Source organism: Lagenorhynchus albirostris, chromosome 16, assembly GCF_949774975.1.
Source record: "Lagenorhynchus albirostris chromosome 16, mLagAlb1.1, whole genome shotgun sequence".
Taxonomy (NCBI): Eukaryota; Metazoa; Chordata; class Mammalia; order Artiodactyla; family Delphinidae; genus Lagenorhynchus; species Lagenorhynchus albirostris.
The window spans coordinates 26405325-26423474 of NC_083110.1; the positions used below are offsets into that span (position 1 = coordinate 26405325).

The following is an 18150-nucleotide window of genomic DNA, read 5'->3' on the forward strand; positions in this document are numbered from 1 at the left end:
GTTCGTTCCAAAACCCCCATTGGGTTCCTGACACTGTGGATAGTACCAGACCCTATATATACTATGTTGTTTTTCTTCTGTACATACATACCTATGATAAAGCTTAATTTATAAATTAGGCATAGTAAGAGATTAACAACAATGAATAATAATAAAATATAACAATTACAATAATATACTGTAATAAAAATTATGTGATGGGAATTGCCTGGCGGTCCAGTGGTTAGGACTCCACGCTTCCACCGCAGGGGACCAGGTTTCCATCCCTGGTTGGGGAAATAAGAACCTGCATACCACGCGGCATGGCCAAAAAAAAAAAAAATTTGTGAATGTGGTCTCTCTCTCTCAAATTATCTTATTGTACTGTACTCACCCTTATGATGATGATAGGATATGATACAATGCCTGTGTGATGAAATGAGGTGAGGTGAATGACACAGATATTGTGATGTATCATTAGGCTAACATTGACCTTCTGATGATAACGTCAGAAGGAGAATCATCAAGCCATGATGATGTCGATGGTTGGATATCAGCAGCAGATGATGTCCATGGTTGGGCATCCTCAATAGCTGAAGAGTTTTCGTTTGTGTTTGTTTATTTGTTTCACTGAAACCTTTTGGAAGAACATTGTAATTGGAAGTTGTCTCTTTTTAACTCATCAGTGTTTTGCTACAGAGGTTGAATCCTTCAGTGATTATAAGGGTGACTTTAATGCTGCATTCCATCCAAGGATCTTATTCCCTAATTTTGTCCTTTAAAGTCTGTGCAATTTGAAACACTTCAGCAAATTTTGGTAATGTCCGAGTTGCTGGTTCTACTCCACTTTCTTCTTCATCATCTTTCTCTTCCTCTGTAAATGACTCAACAAGTTCTTCCACTTTCTCATTTGTTAACATTTCTCCATGGTCTTTGATGTGTTCTTCTTCATCAAGCATGTTGGCAAATCCTTCTTACTGTGTGAATGATTTTCCTAACTTCTCCACTGATCCCCAGGAAGCCTTTAAAAGCATTCATGACTGCAGGCCTTTACAATTTCTGGTTTCAATTCATCCACTGCAGCTTTGATGAATGTTATTGTGTCAGTAATAATGAATGATTTCTAGCACTGCATTGTGTCCAGATTAGAGTCTGCATCAATTACTGATCAAATATGATCAAATACAGGGTGGGTGTATGTGACCTGGACAAACTGAATGATGTCCTTGTAAAAGGGGTGAAGCAGTGAAGTTGTATTTGGAGATAAAATTCCAACCTCAACATTTTCACGTTTGTAACAATTCAGGATGACCAGGTACGTTATCTGTTACTAATAGAACTTCAAATTCCACCCTTTCTTCTTCCAAATATTTTTTCACTTCTGGGATGAAGCATTGGTGGAAGCATCCCATAAATGAGATAACTGTCACCCATGCTTTCTGATAATTTGGGGGTTTGTTTTTGAGAGCACGTGGGTTCTTCACCCTGAACACTACGCCTGGCTTTATCATATGCCCTGCAGTGTTGCCACATAGTACCAACGTTCATCTGTCCTTCCATGTTTTATGCCCTGGTGCCTCCTTTGCACTTTTATGAATGTAGCTTCTATTGGACATCTTCTTCCAGAAGAGCCCAGTTTCATCACCACTGAAGACTTGCTTTGGATGGTATGCTATCTCCTTAATCAACTCCTTCAGCACTGCCAGAAATGTGGCAGTAGCTTCTTCATCAGCAGACACAGCCTCTCCAATAATTTTTATATTTTTCAGTCCAGATCTTTTACTGAATCTGTAACCATCCTTTACTCACAGTAAATGGCTTGGCTGTCACTTGTTTCAGGGGATCCCTGGCTGAAGTGTTCCTATAGGCTCAGTGTTTTCTGGCGCAGCATGTTGCCGTCAATAGGAATAAATCTTCTGTTCATGTCCTCCACCCCAAAACTTAATGCCTTTTCCATCTTAGTTAAGCACTTGTCACGTACTCTGGCCATAACTTTTGCAGTTTAAGGTGCAACATCAAATCTAACACAAATTTCTTTTTCCTTCTTCACAATTTCACAGATGGAAGCTTCGTTCTTACTGTAGATCTGTCTTAGCAACCTCAACATATAATATTTTTTTCTTTCCTCATTAAGTCAGGAACTTGCACCTTTTCACTTAAAGGAAGCACTTTATGGCCTCTCTTTGGCATATCCAAATCTCCAGCATCACTACTCTTGTGCTTTGGGACCATTAGTAAGTAAAATAAAGGTTACTTGAACACAAGCACTGCAGTACAGTGACAGTCAATCTGATAACCAAGGCGGCTACTTGAGTGACTTACAGGCGGCATACGTAGGGATGATTCATATCCAGGGCAGGATGGATTGGGACGGTATTCAGAATGGTGTGGAACTTAAAACTTATGAATTGTTTATTTCTGGAGTTTTCCACATAATATTTTCAGACTTTAGCTGACCGCGGGTAACTGAAACCGCAAAAAGCAAAACTGGATAACGGAGACTACTGTAATGCCATTCCACTGTCATGTGCCAAGTTTAAAGTAGTGTATTAGGTTACTCTGTAGTCAAAAGAACCAAGTCCAGACTGCTGTAAGAGAAGAGCTCATTGCACTGTCCATTTTGTTCTGCCCATGCATTCAGTGGTAGCTTTCCCTTTTGTTATTTGACTGATAGTTTGGAGGAAATAGTGACTCCGTTGTAAAAAGTAACCAGATTAAGTTATCCGTAATAAGCCAACTAATATCAGTAATCCTTGACATTGGCATCAAGTATTATTCAGAATAGTAGTTATATTTTTTTTGTGCCATTGTGATTTTCTATAGAGGAACACTCAAGACTCATTATTTGTAGTTTTTAAATTTACAGCTCTTTAACTATATCCAAGATTTCATTGCCAGGAATGTAGCCAGGCTTGATGCTTTATTAGAGATCCATGATCTAGTACTTAATACTTCCTTTAGCTCATAGTTTCTGTTCAAGTATTTTTACTGTCCAAAAAGGTACTGCTACCATTTACAGTTGTTCCTCAAAAATGTGAACTACCTAAGTATAACTCTTAACAAAACACATACAACATCTGTATGCTGAAAATACCAAAAAGCATTGCTTACAGATGGCTTTTCACCTTGGTTCCCAAGTGCTCATGTACAGAATATGGGCTTCATGTTCTGTCTCTCTCTTTGGCTGATGTAGGAGCTTCAAGCTTTCCTGGGTGAGTTTGTATATTGAGTGTTTACAAAGAGAAGTCAGTCTGCCTTTCTTTGGCTCTAATTGCAGAAAGTGAAGTCACCGCTTTTGCTGTCTTGGATCAAGACCAGAAAGAAATTGTTGATACCAATGGAGCTGGAGATGCATTTGTTGGAGGTACGGACTCATTTATTTCATACTTACTTACAAGTTAAACATTTCCTTTAACCCTGTCTCTGCCACATAGCCAAGATTTATGAATATAGTAACTTTTAATTTTTGCTTTTAAATAATTAATTCCTGATGTTTTTTCCATATGCTACTATCATTGTGTTATGAGGGTATATTACTACAGGAAAATATGTATTTTGGGCTTAAAGATAATTTACTGTTACGCTATATCCCAGTCATTTTCACAAGATTAATTGTGTCTGTCAGAATATTGCATAAACAAGCTGCATCAAGACAGTACATAGTATATTCATAGCCCTTCAGGCTTAAATGTTAACAAATTGTTGTTCTTTAAAACACATTGTGAATATTAATAGTACGCTAATAGCTAAGGATGATGTCTTTGGATTATATCCTTTAGTTAAAACATCTGTTTCTAACACAATAGTTGGATGTTTATTGTACCAGGAAGGGTTAAATTTTTGTCTCATTAAGGTTCAATAAGAACTGGCACAGTTTATAAAAACTAAATCATTTTTGGAGTGAGTAGTCAAAAATAAGATCAAGACAATTGGAAGAGTTTTGGCTTGATAACTTAGATTGATCTAAAATCGGATTCAAAAGTTCTTTTCATATGTCTGAACTCCTTCTAGCCAAGTGTAGTTAAGCTAGGTTAAGATCTCTAGAAAGCTTTAGACTCCTGAGTGATAGCCCAGAAGAGTCCCTCCTGACCTTTATTTCTCATAACATCAAGCGAGACAAGGAAGAAAAGGCGAATGGAGCTGACCCTTGTCTTCCTTTCCTTGGAAGATAAGTTGAATTATGGGAAACTTATTTAAGGTTGTATAATGGTTTGAACTTAATGTTACTTAAAATATTTATATTCTTTTAATGTTCACTAGCATAAATTTTTCATGTTTCCTTCTTTGAAACTTTTCATGCCTAGTCTTAAATGAGCTGTTTACCATTAGACTGGTAGCGTGCCCCATGCCATCTTTTTTTGGAAAGAGTACATACAACAAATAATGTTCTACTTTACTGTCACGCACGTATCTTTTATTCCTTTGCTCTGAAAGGCTTCATCACTGATTATTTTGCAGCTGTTTTTCCTATTCCATACCGCTTCAGAGCTGTAAACCCATGTAGCCTAAAAATACCTTATGCAGAATTGGGCCAAATTCTGTAATACATTAAGGAGACACTATTGATTTCCTGTTTAGAAATTGGTTAAACTAGGAATCTAGTACAGAAACTTTTAAATTTATAACGTGTGTGTGTGTTATTTAAGCACTTTAAAATACTTAAAACAGTAAGTATTCTCTTTCTTTGCTATTTAGTTGGGTACATCCTGAGGCTGTCATAGATACGATGGTGACCTAATTAGGCACTGCTCCTGGGCCTGAGGCCTGGGGCTTCCTGGCCTTGCAACAACAGATTCCTTTATAGACCCCTAACTACCTATAATGCTTCCACTACGAGGTAGGAATATATAGACTTTTTGAGGAAGAGGGAAGTCATTCTTAGGATACTAAAATAGGAACAGCTAGCTAGCCATTTGTATTACAGTTAGAGTGATAAATGAACTATATCATCAAAGCCCTTGGACTCTTTGTTACAGGATTTTCGGCCTCTTTCTTATCTCACTCTGGTTACCCAGACTCATTTATATACTTATTCTTGGGGTACAGTGAGGTAAGTAAAAAGGAAAGAGTGTGGAACAGCGATCTGCGAACGTTTTTTCCTAAAGGGCCAGACAGTGAATACGTTAGGCTTTGCAAGCCGTATACTGCATATTCTTCTTGTTTTCTTGCTTGCTTTTTGTTTTGTCTTTGGTTTTTTGCAGTACTCTAAAAATGTAAAAACCTTTCTTCTCTCTCCAGCTGTACAAAAACAGAGCATGGGCTGGATTTGGCTCTCAGGCTATGGTTTGCCAACCCCTTTTGTAATATGTTGGCAGCCTCCTCACTTTATTCACTTTCATCATACCCTGGATTTCACTACGCACTGTTGAAATCAGTATAGAGAAAGTGGAAGTCAAGCTGAAACTAGGCAGAACTTTACTGGTAAAACCTCAATTAAGTAGCCATTTTTCTCGTTTTAACCCTACTCTCATCGGTTCCCAGGATATTCAGATCCTGAAAGACTGAGTCATGCAGTGAGATGAATACTCTAATGTCATTTTAACAAGGAATACTTATGCTGGCATGTTCAGCACATTCTGTCTATGTACATCAAGCTATATAGTAATAGCATAGATAACATTTACGCAGCACCTACTAGCCAATTGATATCTTAGGCACTTTACATATATTAACTCGTTTAATGTTCATAAAAGCTCCTTGAAGTAGGTTATTTTTAACCCCATTTTACTGATGAGAAAACTGAGACACAGAGGGGTTAGATAACTTTCCCAAATTCTCGTAGCTAGAAAGTAGCAGAGCCAGGATTCAGACCCAGGCAGTCTGAACTGTACTGCTTCTCTAAACTTTTAGGGAAATCTCATCATTAGGACTCAGAACCACAGACCCGCCTTACTAACAAAAGCTGGTTTTGCCAGAGAGAATGTTCCTATTGACTGAATAGATGACTTCATTTATTGAACAGGAGGTTTTGTTACACAATAGGATTCTTAGGACTCTGGGGTAAGATTGTTGCAGAAAAGAAAGTGAAAGGGAAGAGAATCGAAGGACTTAATCCCAGGTGAGTTTGAACCAGGAGTTTCTGCTAAGCAGTAGAATTGATTGCACTACAGAGATACAGAAAGCCAGATCATAAACTCGCTTGGTCAGCATGGAATCCGAATACAGGGAGTTATATGAATCAACTGTTTAATAGCACCAGGCTGATACATCCATCTTACAATAGAGATGTTCTGGTTAGTTGGAAATACTCAAAAATCCATTGGCTAAAATCCCCTACTCCCATCTCTACACCAGGGGAAGGCTTTCTAGTAGGATTGGAAATACTCTATCTTTTGAAGTATACTCCTCTACCTTGATCATGAATGGAGAGACAATGATGGCAACTTTTGCATGTACTATGTAGTTTCTTTTTCTTTGCTTGATTGCCTGATTAATGTGTCTCCTTTCTGATTGACACATTTTATCTTTAGGTGCTTAATATATTCCTCCTATTACTTTCAAGTTTTGCTGGCTTACAAGCACCTCTTTCTTTTGTGACTTTGCATAACTATATTCCAGTCCCAATTTCAAGTTCTTAGATAAACCATGACTTCACCTACCGTGTGCTGATATTACATATCCCAATACCAGAGTGCCATGCGTTCTCATTAGCCACATAAGAGATACATGACTACATCATAGATTTTCATGTATAATTTTAAAATGAGTACCCCAAAGGAACATAAATTAAATTCATAGTTCCATCTCGAGGGTTTGGTAACAGTGACAAATTCCTCTAGCCTCCACAAGTATACCTCCTTGTTCTATTTGGAGATCTTAAACACTTTCTAATGTCTGCCCTTTACTTGTCACTAGCCAGCCCTGATGGAACTACCCTTTTCACATTCTCCCTCAAAAGCCAAAGCGCCACGATTGTACCCTTAGAAATGGAGACAATTCTATAATCTCTTAAGTATGATTTCCTAATTTCCCAGGTCAGTTGAAAATTTCTTCCTGTTGTCCTGCTGTGCTTTGTCACAGCAGGTCTGCCTTTTCATTTGGAACCCTCTTTGTCACTGCCATAGTAACAAATGGAAACATTGAGAACATTTTGTGACAGGCACTGTCATTGTTCCCTGTGAAATCTCTTCCCCTGTGTCTTCCCAGTAAATGAAACTGAGAAGAAAAATCATAACAAATAACATGAAAGGGGACCTAATCAATATGTTCCCAGTGGGCTGTCAATACCAGCCTGTGTTAATCTAACATGATTTAGTTGTATGTTTTATGGCAGCTATAGGAATATGAACTAGACCTACAAATCATCTTTAGACTAAAAGTGAGTACACCTTTGACAGATTATACCCAGGCACGTACATCTAACTCTCAGAAAAAAGACTAGAGACCTTACCCAAGGACCAACATTCTTAGGTTTAAAAAAGCTTCATTAAATGTTAAGAGCCATATATAGCTTAGAATAGTTTATTTGAATGATAGTAAAGTAACTGTGCTGCCTTTAATACTTTTATTTTCAAATTTCTCATGACAGCTTTATCAGGGAAAATGTATTATCCTAAACGATATTACCTACAATATGAAAATGACTTTTAAAGCCACTTAGCAATCACAGTATAAATAATTATCCTATTTCCCATCTAATAAAAAGGAGCATTAATTTCACTTTCTAATTCATGTTCAGAAAAGACTTTTTGTTTTAAAAAAAAGATTTAAGTTACCAGAGCAAGGATATTACTTCCTTTTCAAGTAGCACCTGTCTATACTTCAGAAAACCATAGGGAATCTCTAAGTTATGTTTACATTTTCTATTCTCACCTTGCTTTTTATTCCCAAACATTTGTAACTTACTCTCCCGTTCTTCTTAACTGCTGCTTCATTGTGCTGTACAAAGAAGTGGTGTAGAATTCTTCTGACTTTTTTTTCTGCACCACCCCCTTCCTTTGCTGTCAACTCAGAGGACTAGAAAATAACTTGGTGAGTGTTGAATATATCATTTCTCACACTTCTTCACCCAAAAACGAAACCTTCATATGACCCACTGTATGCAGAAGATTTACTTGTGGATGGTAACCAAGATGATTGCTGCACACTCCTACCCCATCCCACAGCAACAACGATCCCTTTCCCTGTCTTTTACCTCTAGCAGGACATCTTTGGTGTTTGATTTCTTAAGCAGTTTCCCTTAAAACCATCAAATGAGGTATGGGATTGACTTGGTCATTAAGAATTTGAAATACACCAGAGACAGCAGCTCAAGTTCACACAGGGGGAAAGGGAAGAGAGATTCACACCTTGCACAGTCTTAGGATGCTTCATGACATGCTACTCTGATGTTTCACATCCAGAGATTTTGATAAGTTGACGTTGGACCAGGACCAAATTTCAGGAGTCTTGCCTAAGATTATTTAAGCCTTTGTGGGTCTGAAGAGGTAAAGATGATCCTCGAGCCATGACAGAAATGAGAAATAACTTTCATTGACATGGGATACAGGATGATTTTAGGATAAAGTCTGGAATTTTTCACAAATAGTAATGTTCCCTCAAAGATCTTGTATCCTGGATGGCCTCCATCTAGAAGCAATTGTAAATAGATAATGGAATTCAAAGGACTTTGTCTTCTGGAGATTTGGATAATCCAGAGACAGTCTGAGCCATGGAGGCTATCAGACCCTGAAACTTAAATATGAACCTTACATCTCCTATATTTGATGATTATTAAGAAATGCTTATTCTAAGAAAACAATGTTGGTATTTATAAGATTTCATTTAGTAGCAGAGGGCCAGAAGAAATGTCACAAGCAAAATATCTGAAGTTAATTTTGTTAGAATTGTGATATGACAAATATATGTATATCAGTTTCCTGGCCTATGATATTTGTGAGTCAAATGGAACTCACTTGAATCCAATAGCAGTCCAAGCTGCTCTTACATGGATTTGGTCAATTTTACCTACCTTATCTGTCAGATTCATCCAATCTGTATCAGTTAGGTTTTGCTGCATAACACACCACCCTCAAAACTTAGTGACCTAAAACAACAACCATTTATTTAACTCCACAAATCTGTGAATTGGCAGCTGGGCCTAGGCTCAACTGGACAGTTCCTCTGGTCTCAGAGGTTCAAGAGATTAAGTAATTTGCCCAAGGTCACAGTGAAAACCAGGATTCAAACTCAAAGTTTGACCCCCAAGTTCTTACCTCTGATCATTTTGTTATACTCCATTCCATTAGTATCCTCTTGTCTTCCCCTCCAAGTGAGGAAAAATAGCCTAAGTGCTTTTTCTAAACACTAGTCTGTAGACTGGGGCCAATCTATGACTTAGCAGAGATTTCATCAGTCAGTAGCAAAATGAAAAAAAGGTAGGAGCAATATAGTAAGTTTTCGTAAAGCTGAGTGTATTCAATTTAAAATCTTGTCTCATAGATGTTTGAATTTGTTACAATGTGCCTTTATTGGTTTTGTAATTAATATAATCAAAATAAATGAAATCACATGTCGGTAGTACTGATGCATAGCCTGGCCAACCTTGTGACCTAGCAGAAGTCTTAACCAATGGTGCATAAGTTATTACAAACAACTTCCCAAACTGTATGAAAATTTGTATGAAGTGTAACCTCTGATGTTATATGGCTATTTACTATAAACAGGGGTCTGAATAAAACAAACAAAAATTATCAATGCGATTACTAAATTTACAGCTATTCTCACTTCAGATATGAGTTCCCAAACCTGGGGTATGAACACAAGATCTTAATTTATTTTTCATTTAATTATCCAGTTTACATTGACATTTTATAAAATTAAGATATGTATGTTTTATTTCTATCCCATGAAATAAACGGAAAATTAAAACCAGTTTCTGTCATCAAGTGCTCTTTGAATTTTAGAACCACCCTGCTGTGAGAAATTGTCAATTGATCAAATACAGGTTTTTGAATTGAGTTAAATAGTAACAAAATTAGTTATCTTGCTTATGAATTAGGGTATAAATAAGCTTACTGTCATCTCCTTATTCTAACACTCCAGCAGCTATGACTTTGTCCTGGTAAGTCTTTTTGTTTTTAATTATATTGCTTAAAATGTTAATGCTGAAAGGGAGTATTTTTTAAAATCACGTTTCTGGTTTTCAGGTTTTCAAACTTTCAATAGTGAAACTATGTTCAAATGAGGTTTTATCTGAATCAGAATGAAATGAGATTAAACAAATCCCCATTTGACCCTATCCGCATTTTATCTGGTTGCTCATAAAAAGCAGCTCTCTTGAATGAATTGATGTTAGGTATGAAAACCTAAGATGGTCTATTAAAAAGCCCCCATTTGATGGATGAGGAAAGGGAGTTAATTGTAAATATGCAATACTAGAAGCCAGATCTCATGGCTCATTAATTCATGATCCAGTGATTACATGTGTTCATAACCCAAATGCAAATTGTCAGTTAAGTAGTCTGTTATATAGGCCTTTTGGAAATACATAGGTCAAGAGTTGATACCCCAAATGGATAGAAGCCTTTGATATAGTTGTTTTGGTATGTGGGTATCCAAGATGTTTAACTTTAACAATAAACAGAAGCATATGCTAAACTTTTATTTTGGGAACCACATCAAGAGATCACACATTAGGTTTAAAATTCAGATTCTAACATTTTTGTTCCATAAGGAGGAATGATCTTTTTTTTTTTTTTTTTCCTGCGGTACACGGGCCTCTCACTGTTGTGGCCTCTCCCGTTGCGGAGCACAGGCTCCGGACGCGCAGGCTCAGCGGCCATGGCTCACGGTCCCAGCCGCTCCGCGGGGGCACGAACCTGTGTCCCCCACATCGGCAGGCGGACTCTCAACCACTGCGCCACCAGGGAAGCCCCTAGGAATGATCTTTAAAGCAGTATTTTGAAAGGGGTTGGGGTGCAAGGGCACCTTATCCGTACAAGTAAAACATACTGCTTAGTACTCTTCAGGAGCTTCTTTCCTGAATTAGGGGCACAGAAAGGTTTTTTTGGTTTGGGATTTTTTTTTTTTTAATTCAAATGCAATATCCCACGCCACGTTAATACAATTTGACAAGTTTCCATTTTCATACACCAGGAAGAGCAGATAAGTTATCCTCACTGTTATAGCGCTGACCACTGCCTATATATTATACCCAGTTGCTCACTTTGTGTGGGAGGATGCTCAGTTGCTCACTTTGTGTGGGAGGATGTATTGTGCTTAGCTGTCGTGAAGGAACCTTTGCTCTGAATTGACTTCCTGTGCATGTCAGTCACTACACCATCTGACACCACTTAGGCTTTGGTTTTCATTATGCAAATACCTGCTAGGTCAGACCTTACCCTGATGGGCACAGTAGCTTTTTAAGTTATTTCAAAATTTAATGTTTGTTGATTTCCTTTTTCCAGAAAAATCTGTGTTTTCTAACATATGAGTCACAAGTTGTTACTTAAGTTCATGACTAGTTGGTAGTCAATATGAAGTCAAAACAAAATAAAATTTTACTAACTAAACTACATAAAAAATGAAAGGAAAAAAAGTTTACATCTGAGCCTTTTTCAGCAGGGGGAAACCATTACTTTGTCACATCTGGGTAGTCTAAGCCAGCCAAACTGAAGTGGGAATTTCCTGCCATATGTTAGTTCTTTGAGCAACCTGTAAACATCTAAAAGAGGGTATGTGAGTTCTTGTTTGGTAGAGCTGTAGCCACTGTGGAAGCTTGCTCCTAATAGGTAGCAGACATTTTTATGTACTACCACTCGTCAGGAGGTTAAGTAGCCTGACTATAGCTACTAACACTGTTTGCTCTTGTTAAATGCATTAATTTGGAAGGCCTAATTTGGAAGGTACAACATCAGGTCTCACCAGTATTATAGCAAGAGTGAACACTGTGTTGAAATGACCTCCCAAATGTGGATGACAGAAATTTTGTTTCATTAATAAAAAGAAGGTAAGACTAAGCCACCAAGGTTATTCCAGATAACTTGAATAAGGTCATTTTATAAAGTCAGTGAAGACCAAAATAAGCCTCTTTATACAAAGGAAAATAAAGAATCTGAAATGGTAGGAGAAATACCAAGTATTTACATCAGCTTCCTGTTCCAGATGCACATGGGCATTAAGAAGCAAAAATTTCATTCAGAAGAGTTGTACACAAAAAGTAGAAATGCTTTATCCAGTTGAAACAAGAGACATTTTTAAGGGGGAAAAAAAGACTTTCCACATAATCTCACTGTTTTTGTCATCCTCTGTAAGGGAAAATATTGACATTTACCAGACTGTTTGCTCCAGCTTTCTGATCTCCTGCAGTTTATTTTTATAACAGCCTTATCGATGGGCCTCTTACCCAGCTCTCTAGGTTTAACTGAGTTGAGTCGATTTGTTACCACAGCTTCAAGTAGCTGTTACAGAACAAGCAAGACATCCTAATAAAGCTGTAAACGTGTTTACTCAAACAGAGTATTGATTTTACTTGGAGAGGGAGAAGCTGGTGCTTAGCACAGTGTCAGGGTGGATGAATTTCACTGCGGTTTTTCATTGTCGTCTGTCATGGTTGTGAAACACTAAGTAAAGCCATCAGAGGATAATTAGAAGTACCAGAAATTTAGCCCCTAAAATCAGTTAACCATTTGGGAGTTTCATAGCTTAATTAGCTTTTATTAAAAATTTTCTCTAGTAATAATAGTCAAGCACTTTTAATGGCACTTTCAGGTAGAGCAAGATTTCAAGGTTGTAACTTGTTAAATATATGAATTTAATGGCTAAAGTTTTTTCAGACTTTTTCTCATTCTAGTAATTAGGCTAACACTAGAACACAATGTAAAGAGACAGTGATCTATACTCATATCAGCAGAAGTACACGGTTTTTCTGAAAACTCAATTTTAAGGAAGTGATAAAGCAATTATAAAATATTTAAAACACATCTTATAAAGGAAAAAATACCCAGTTAGCATCTTTATTAAACATTTAGGTTTAAATGTTTAACCTAAATGACCTAGACACATAAAACTGTCAATGCCACCCCTGTTTTCTTAATACCTTCCTTCATTAGAGAAGAATCTAAAATATTCTAGCCCGCTGTAAGTTAGTCATCATCTTAAAGGTAAAAGTTGATTGCACAACTGTGGAAAAGACACAGGTCAGACTGAGAAGTTGCTTACCTTCTAGAGAAACTGTATTAGGTATTAAATTTGATGAAAGGTATTCATATAAACACTCTACCTGCTGTCTTGCAAATGACTAGAAAAACACCACAGTTGAAATACATCACCTAGGATGATGAACACAAAACTGAAAATTTAATAAAAATAACTTTTACCGTTATATTTAAAATTAGTCTTCTTCCCATATCTACAATCATTTATTCAGTGCCTTACAGTAAACTCATGCTTTCTTGCACTACTGCCCCAGCTTGCCTAAATAACTCATAAAAATGATGAGGGATGAACAATTCAAAAGCCTAGGAGTAACAGACTCTATCAGAAAGAACAGTGAAAAGTGATGGGGAGTTTTCTTTACCTTTGAAATGCTACATAGTTATAAGCCAAATTCTACCCTGAGTTAAGCCTTTAAGCCTTGGAGTAGCAGGTTGTAAAATTTTGTTACCTAAGTGGACACAACCAGAGCTCCTTCTTTTAATTTTTCAGAAGGTAGAGGAAGAAATTGGTTTTTCACAGTGTATTTCGATCTCTATTCTATATTGAAGTATTCAAAGACAGAGGAAAAAGAAACAATATAGATTTATGATTATAATGTATCATTCTGTGTTATATATGTGCATTTCAAAATCCCCACAATACAGTACTTTATTTTGTTCTATTCAATTTTCTTAAGAATGACAACTATGTGAGGGAGCTCATTGTCATGGAAGCAGGGGCAGGGGTGCAGGATCTAGTAGGGCAGCCATACTTTGGCTTTAAGGCACTATTTCATCTGATTCCTTTGGTCAAAGGAACAGAAACCCATTTCATCTGGCTCAGAATAAGGAATTTTTTTTAAGGAAGCACATAAGCATTAAGGGAGACATTATAACACAGTGGTTAAGACAGTGGGTCAAAAGACATGGATTTGAGTCCTTGTTCTGGCATTGTGTGACTATGGACAAGTTATTTGACATCTCTGAGCCTCAGTTTTCTCATCTATAAAAATGAGGATAAAATACCTATCTCATTTGGGTTACAGTAAAAGCTGAATGAAATAATGTTTATAAAGGAACAGTACCTGACACATAGTAAGGTTTCATATGTGTTACCTGTCATAAAAGGAATCTCAAGCAAGAACCAAAACTGGACAGGTTTTTACTGAGCATGGAGCCAGATGATGGTTCTAGATTCCATCAGTTCTAGAGACCTCAACAGCAGATATTCATGGATCTTCACTCCATTGCTTACACATTAATGTCACTCAGCTGCATTGCATGTCTGCTTCTTCCTTCCTGGTCTTTCTGGTCCTTCTTTGCTTTCCATTCTGGCTCCTGAAAGAGAACAGTAGGTTAGCTCAATTCACTTTTTGTGCCATTCATAAATAGGATACTGGAAGAACATCTGGGGTCAGATGCCCTGGCCTTGGTCCAGTTAGCAGTAAGCGTTGATTTACATGCTCCAAATACATCAGCTGACCCCCTCAACAATGCTGGAGGTGAGGCGGTTTTTCTTAAAAGGGTAATGGATGAGTGGGCTCTGTACACATGTATGTTTGCATCCTTTGTCTTTGCCCTTTTTCTCATACTTAGAGTTCTGAAAATGTTCCCTACAGCATGATCCATCTATCACACAATACAGGGAACATCAAACAGCTTATATCTTAAGCTGGAAACCTAGGAATCATTCTTAATACCTTCCTTTCCTTCTGTCCAAACCTTCAGTGAGTTCTTTTAACTCAATTTTAAGGATATATTTCATATCTTATCTCAAATCCATCCATTTTTCTGCTTTTTCTTTTCTGCCACTTTAACTCAGGCCTGTTTTTTACTTACTACAGTAGCTTCCTAACTGAGCTCCATACTTTCAGTGTTTTTTGCATTCTATTCCATTTTCCTACAGAGTAGCCAAAGTACTCACTTGAAGGAGAAATCAAATTATTTCACTCTCCGGCTTACAACCCTTCAGTGGCTTCTAGTTGCACTTAGACTAAAAGTCTAAACTCCTATAGTGGCCTAAAAGAATCTATATGATCTGCTATCTCTGAATCTGTATTTCACGCCACTTTCACCTTTGCTTGCGTGCAGTGGCTATGCTGGTCTTCTTTAAGGCCTTAGACACTTTGCACGTGGAGTTCCCTTTGCCTAATGTGCTCTTCCATACTCTACATGGCTATGTCTTTCCCATCCTCAGTCTCAACTTAGAAGTGTTCTCTAACCATCCTATCTAACATGGGTCCCTTCACTATTCTGTACTGCTACACACAGTCATTTTCCTTAATAGGACTTAACATTCTCTGGAATTATCTTATTTACTTTTTTATTATCTTAATTACTAACTTATTACTTCTTTAAAAATCTCCCCCATTAAAATACAAGCTTCAAGAGAGCAGGGGCACTATGTGTCTTATTCTCCAGTGTATCCTCAGGACCCACCACAGTGCCTGGCTTAGAGTAGATAGTAAATTTTCATTGTATGAATGAATAAGTCAATTAATCACATGCATAGATAGCTACAGACAAACTTACCTCCTACCATCAGATAGAAACCATTCTAGTCAGTATATCTAAGAACTTGGTTATTGAGGGATTTTGTCAGAAAGGGAGTGAGTCAGGAAATAGCAAGTTAGGCCATACTTTCGTATCAGGTCACCTTGACTTAACATTAAACTATGCTAGAATATATATGTGAATAATCCAGTGACAGACTGATCACAGCTACCTTTTCTTTACCGTTATTTAAAATGGAGGTAGATGTGGAGAGAACACGTGTTAGGAAAGGAAGCAAGCAGCATTTAATATCTATTTCCCTTAATACCTGTAGTATGAATATGAAAACTGATTCTCAAGATCATAATCCTGAACATCAGGTCCTGTTGTTAATAGGCAATAGCATACAGGTCAGAGGCTCCTGGCAAGATTTCATAGAACGTGTTGAAGTTATCCAGTAGATCTCTAGATTCGATTTGCCCAGTGGAATGTCCAGTGCCTCAAATAACAGCACCCTTGTCATGTCCTACCTAGAATCTTTACTGCTGTTTCTTACTGGGAGTGGGGTAAAATGTAGCCTCCTTCACAGGAAAAGCAGTGAGACTCTGGTGAAGAGCACGTGACATGAACTGAGCCTGGGACATACTCCATGTTTCATTTTCCACATAGTTTCCTAAGCTTTAAGCCACAGAAGTGTTCTTAATTTTTTAAATTTCATCAGCACCCACATCAAATCACTATTTATTCCCCATCCTATCCTTATTATCTGTCACTCTAGAACAATGGTTCTCAAACTTGAGCATGCATCAGAATCACCTAGAGGACTTGTTAAAAGATAAATTGCTGGGTCCTATCCTCAGAGTTTCTGATTCGATAGGTCTAGGGTGGGGCTTAGGTCACACTAAAGCTGCTAGTGCAGGGACCACACTTTGAGAAATGCTTCTAGAATATTACAGTAGACTCCTACGTGATCTCTCTGCCACCAGTCTCTTTTCTAGTAAATTCATGCTCCACACTTCTGCCAGGATTATTTTTAAAGTATTTGTGTGGCTTTTTCTCCTAAAACTATAAAATCCTCAAGGATTAACACTATGTTTTATCCATCTTTGAATCCTTTGGTGTCTAGCACAGTACCTCGTGATGGTAGGCATTCAATAAATGTTGGTTGATTGAATAAATCAAAATACTTTTGATAGCGTTCTAGGTTTTTACTTTATTTTCATTTGCTTCTTATACAAGTTTGTATATGTATACAAGTGTCATAGTGGTAGTGGCATAAGTCTAGTAAATTGAGGATTCAGATTAGTCAACATTTTAATTTATATCTTATTCTGTCTCTTAAAGTAGGCACAGGTAATAATAATAAAAATACAGGCTTTAAAAAAAACGTACAGGGCTTCCCTGGTGGTGCAGTGGTTGAGAATCTGCCTGCCAATGCAGGGGACACGGGTTCGAGGCCTGGTCTGGGAAGATCCCACATGCCGCGGAGCACCTAAGCCCATGTGCCACAACTACTGAGCCTGCGCTCCAGGACCTTGAGCCACAACTAATGAGCCTGCGTGCCACAACTACTGAAGCCCACGCACCTAGAGCCTGTGCTCCACAACAAGAGAAGTCACCACGATGAGAAGCCCACGCACCACAACAGCCCCATGAGCCACAATTACTGAGCCTGCGCGTCTGGAGCCTGTGCTCCGCAACAAGAGAGGCCGTGATAGTGAGAGGCCCGCGCACCGCGATGAGGAGTGGCCCCTACTTGTAGCAACTAGAGAAAGCCCTCACCAGAAACGAAGAGCCAACACAGCCATAAACAAACAAACAAATAAAGGCAAAATTCCTTTAAAAAAAAAAAAGTACCGCCTTTAAATTTACTGTCTCATGTGCCGTGTGGCAGCATATATCTGGTAACCATTGGTTTAGAAGGTATAGCAGACCAGTCTAAGACAGCCCATAAAATCATCACTAAAGTGTAGATATCTAAGAAAGATGGAGAATGAACAAAGAACTGAAAAATCAGATTGATCCAGAAATGACAGCAAATTTTTTACAGGGAAAGGACAGGGAGAATATAGAATTCAGCACTCTTAGTTACTGTAAAATATTATATCAGGTTTGCTTTAATTACATGGTAATGCCTCTGAGAACAAAGGTAATTACATGATAACTTATGTTACTACTCCCACATTATCTCTTAATAACTATGTAATTAACTTGTCACTACTGTACAGTGTGTAGTTCGATATTACTCTTGTATAAAGAACATTGATAAATTAAATGAATAAGTTGGGGTGGGATGAGGGATGAAGACAGTAGGGAAAGCATAGTATTACAGCAATCTGGAATGCAAATGGTTCATTAGATCATTGACCCAGTCCTCAAGGATCTGAACCAAAACCGTGAAGATTACCAAAAGTGTCTGAAGTGAATCATGTAGCTTTCTGAAGACAACAAACATAAAATATAGTAGGTTCACCAAGCAATGAAATAGATAAGTCAGTATGGGATATAAGGCGTATACTTTTATGTTTTGAGCAGTTTTTATTTTTAAGTATTAGGAATTTTT

The 18150-nt window shown here is 37.6% G+C and overlaps 1 protein-coding gene across 9 annotated transcripts in view; it reads left to right on the forward strand.

The window, feature by feature from the left end:
- Nucleotides 1-18150, forward strand: part of ADK (adenosine kinase) — a 484687-nt gene that overhangs the window by 449453 nt on the left and 17084 nt on the right. For all 9 annotated transcript variants that reach the window (XM_060126259.1, XM_060126256.1, XM_060126254.1 and 6 more), the window contains one exon: nucleotides 3257-3343. In XM_060126259.1, the coding sequence (XP_059982242.1) occupies nucleotides 3257-3343 (87 nt within the window). The remainder of the gene's footprint in view (nucleotides 1-3256; nucleotides 3344-18150) is intronic.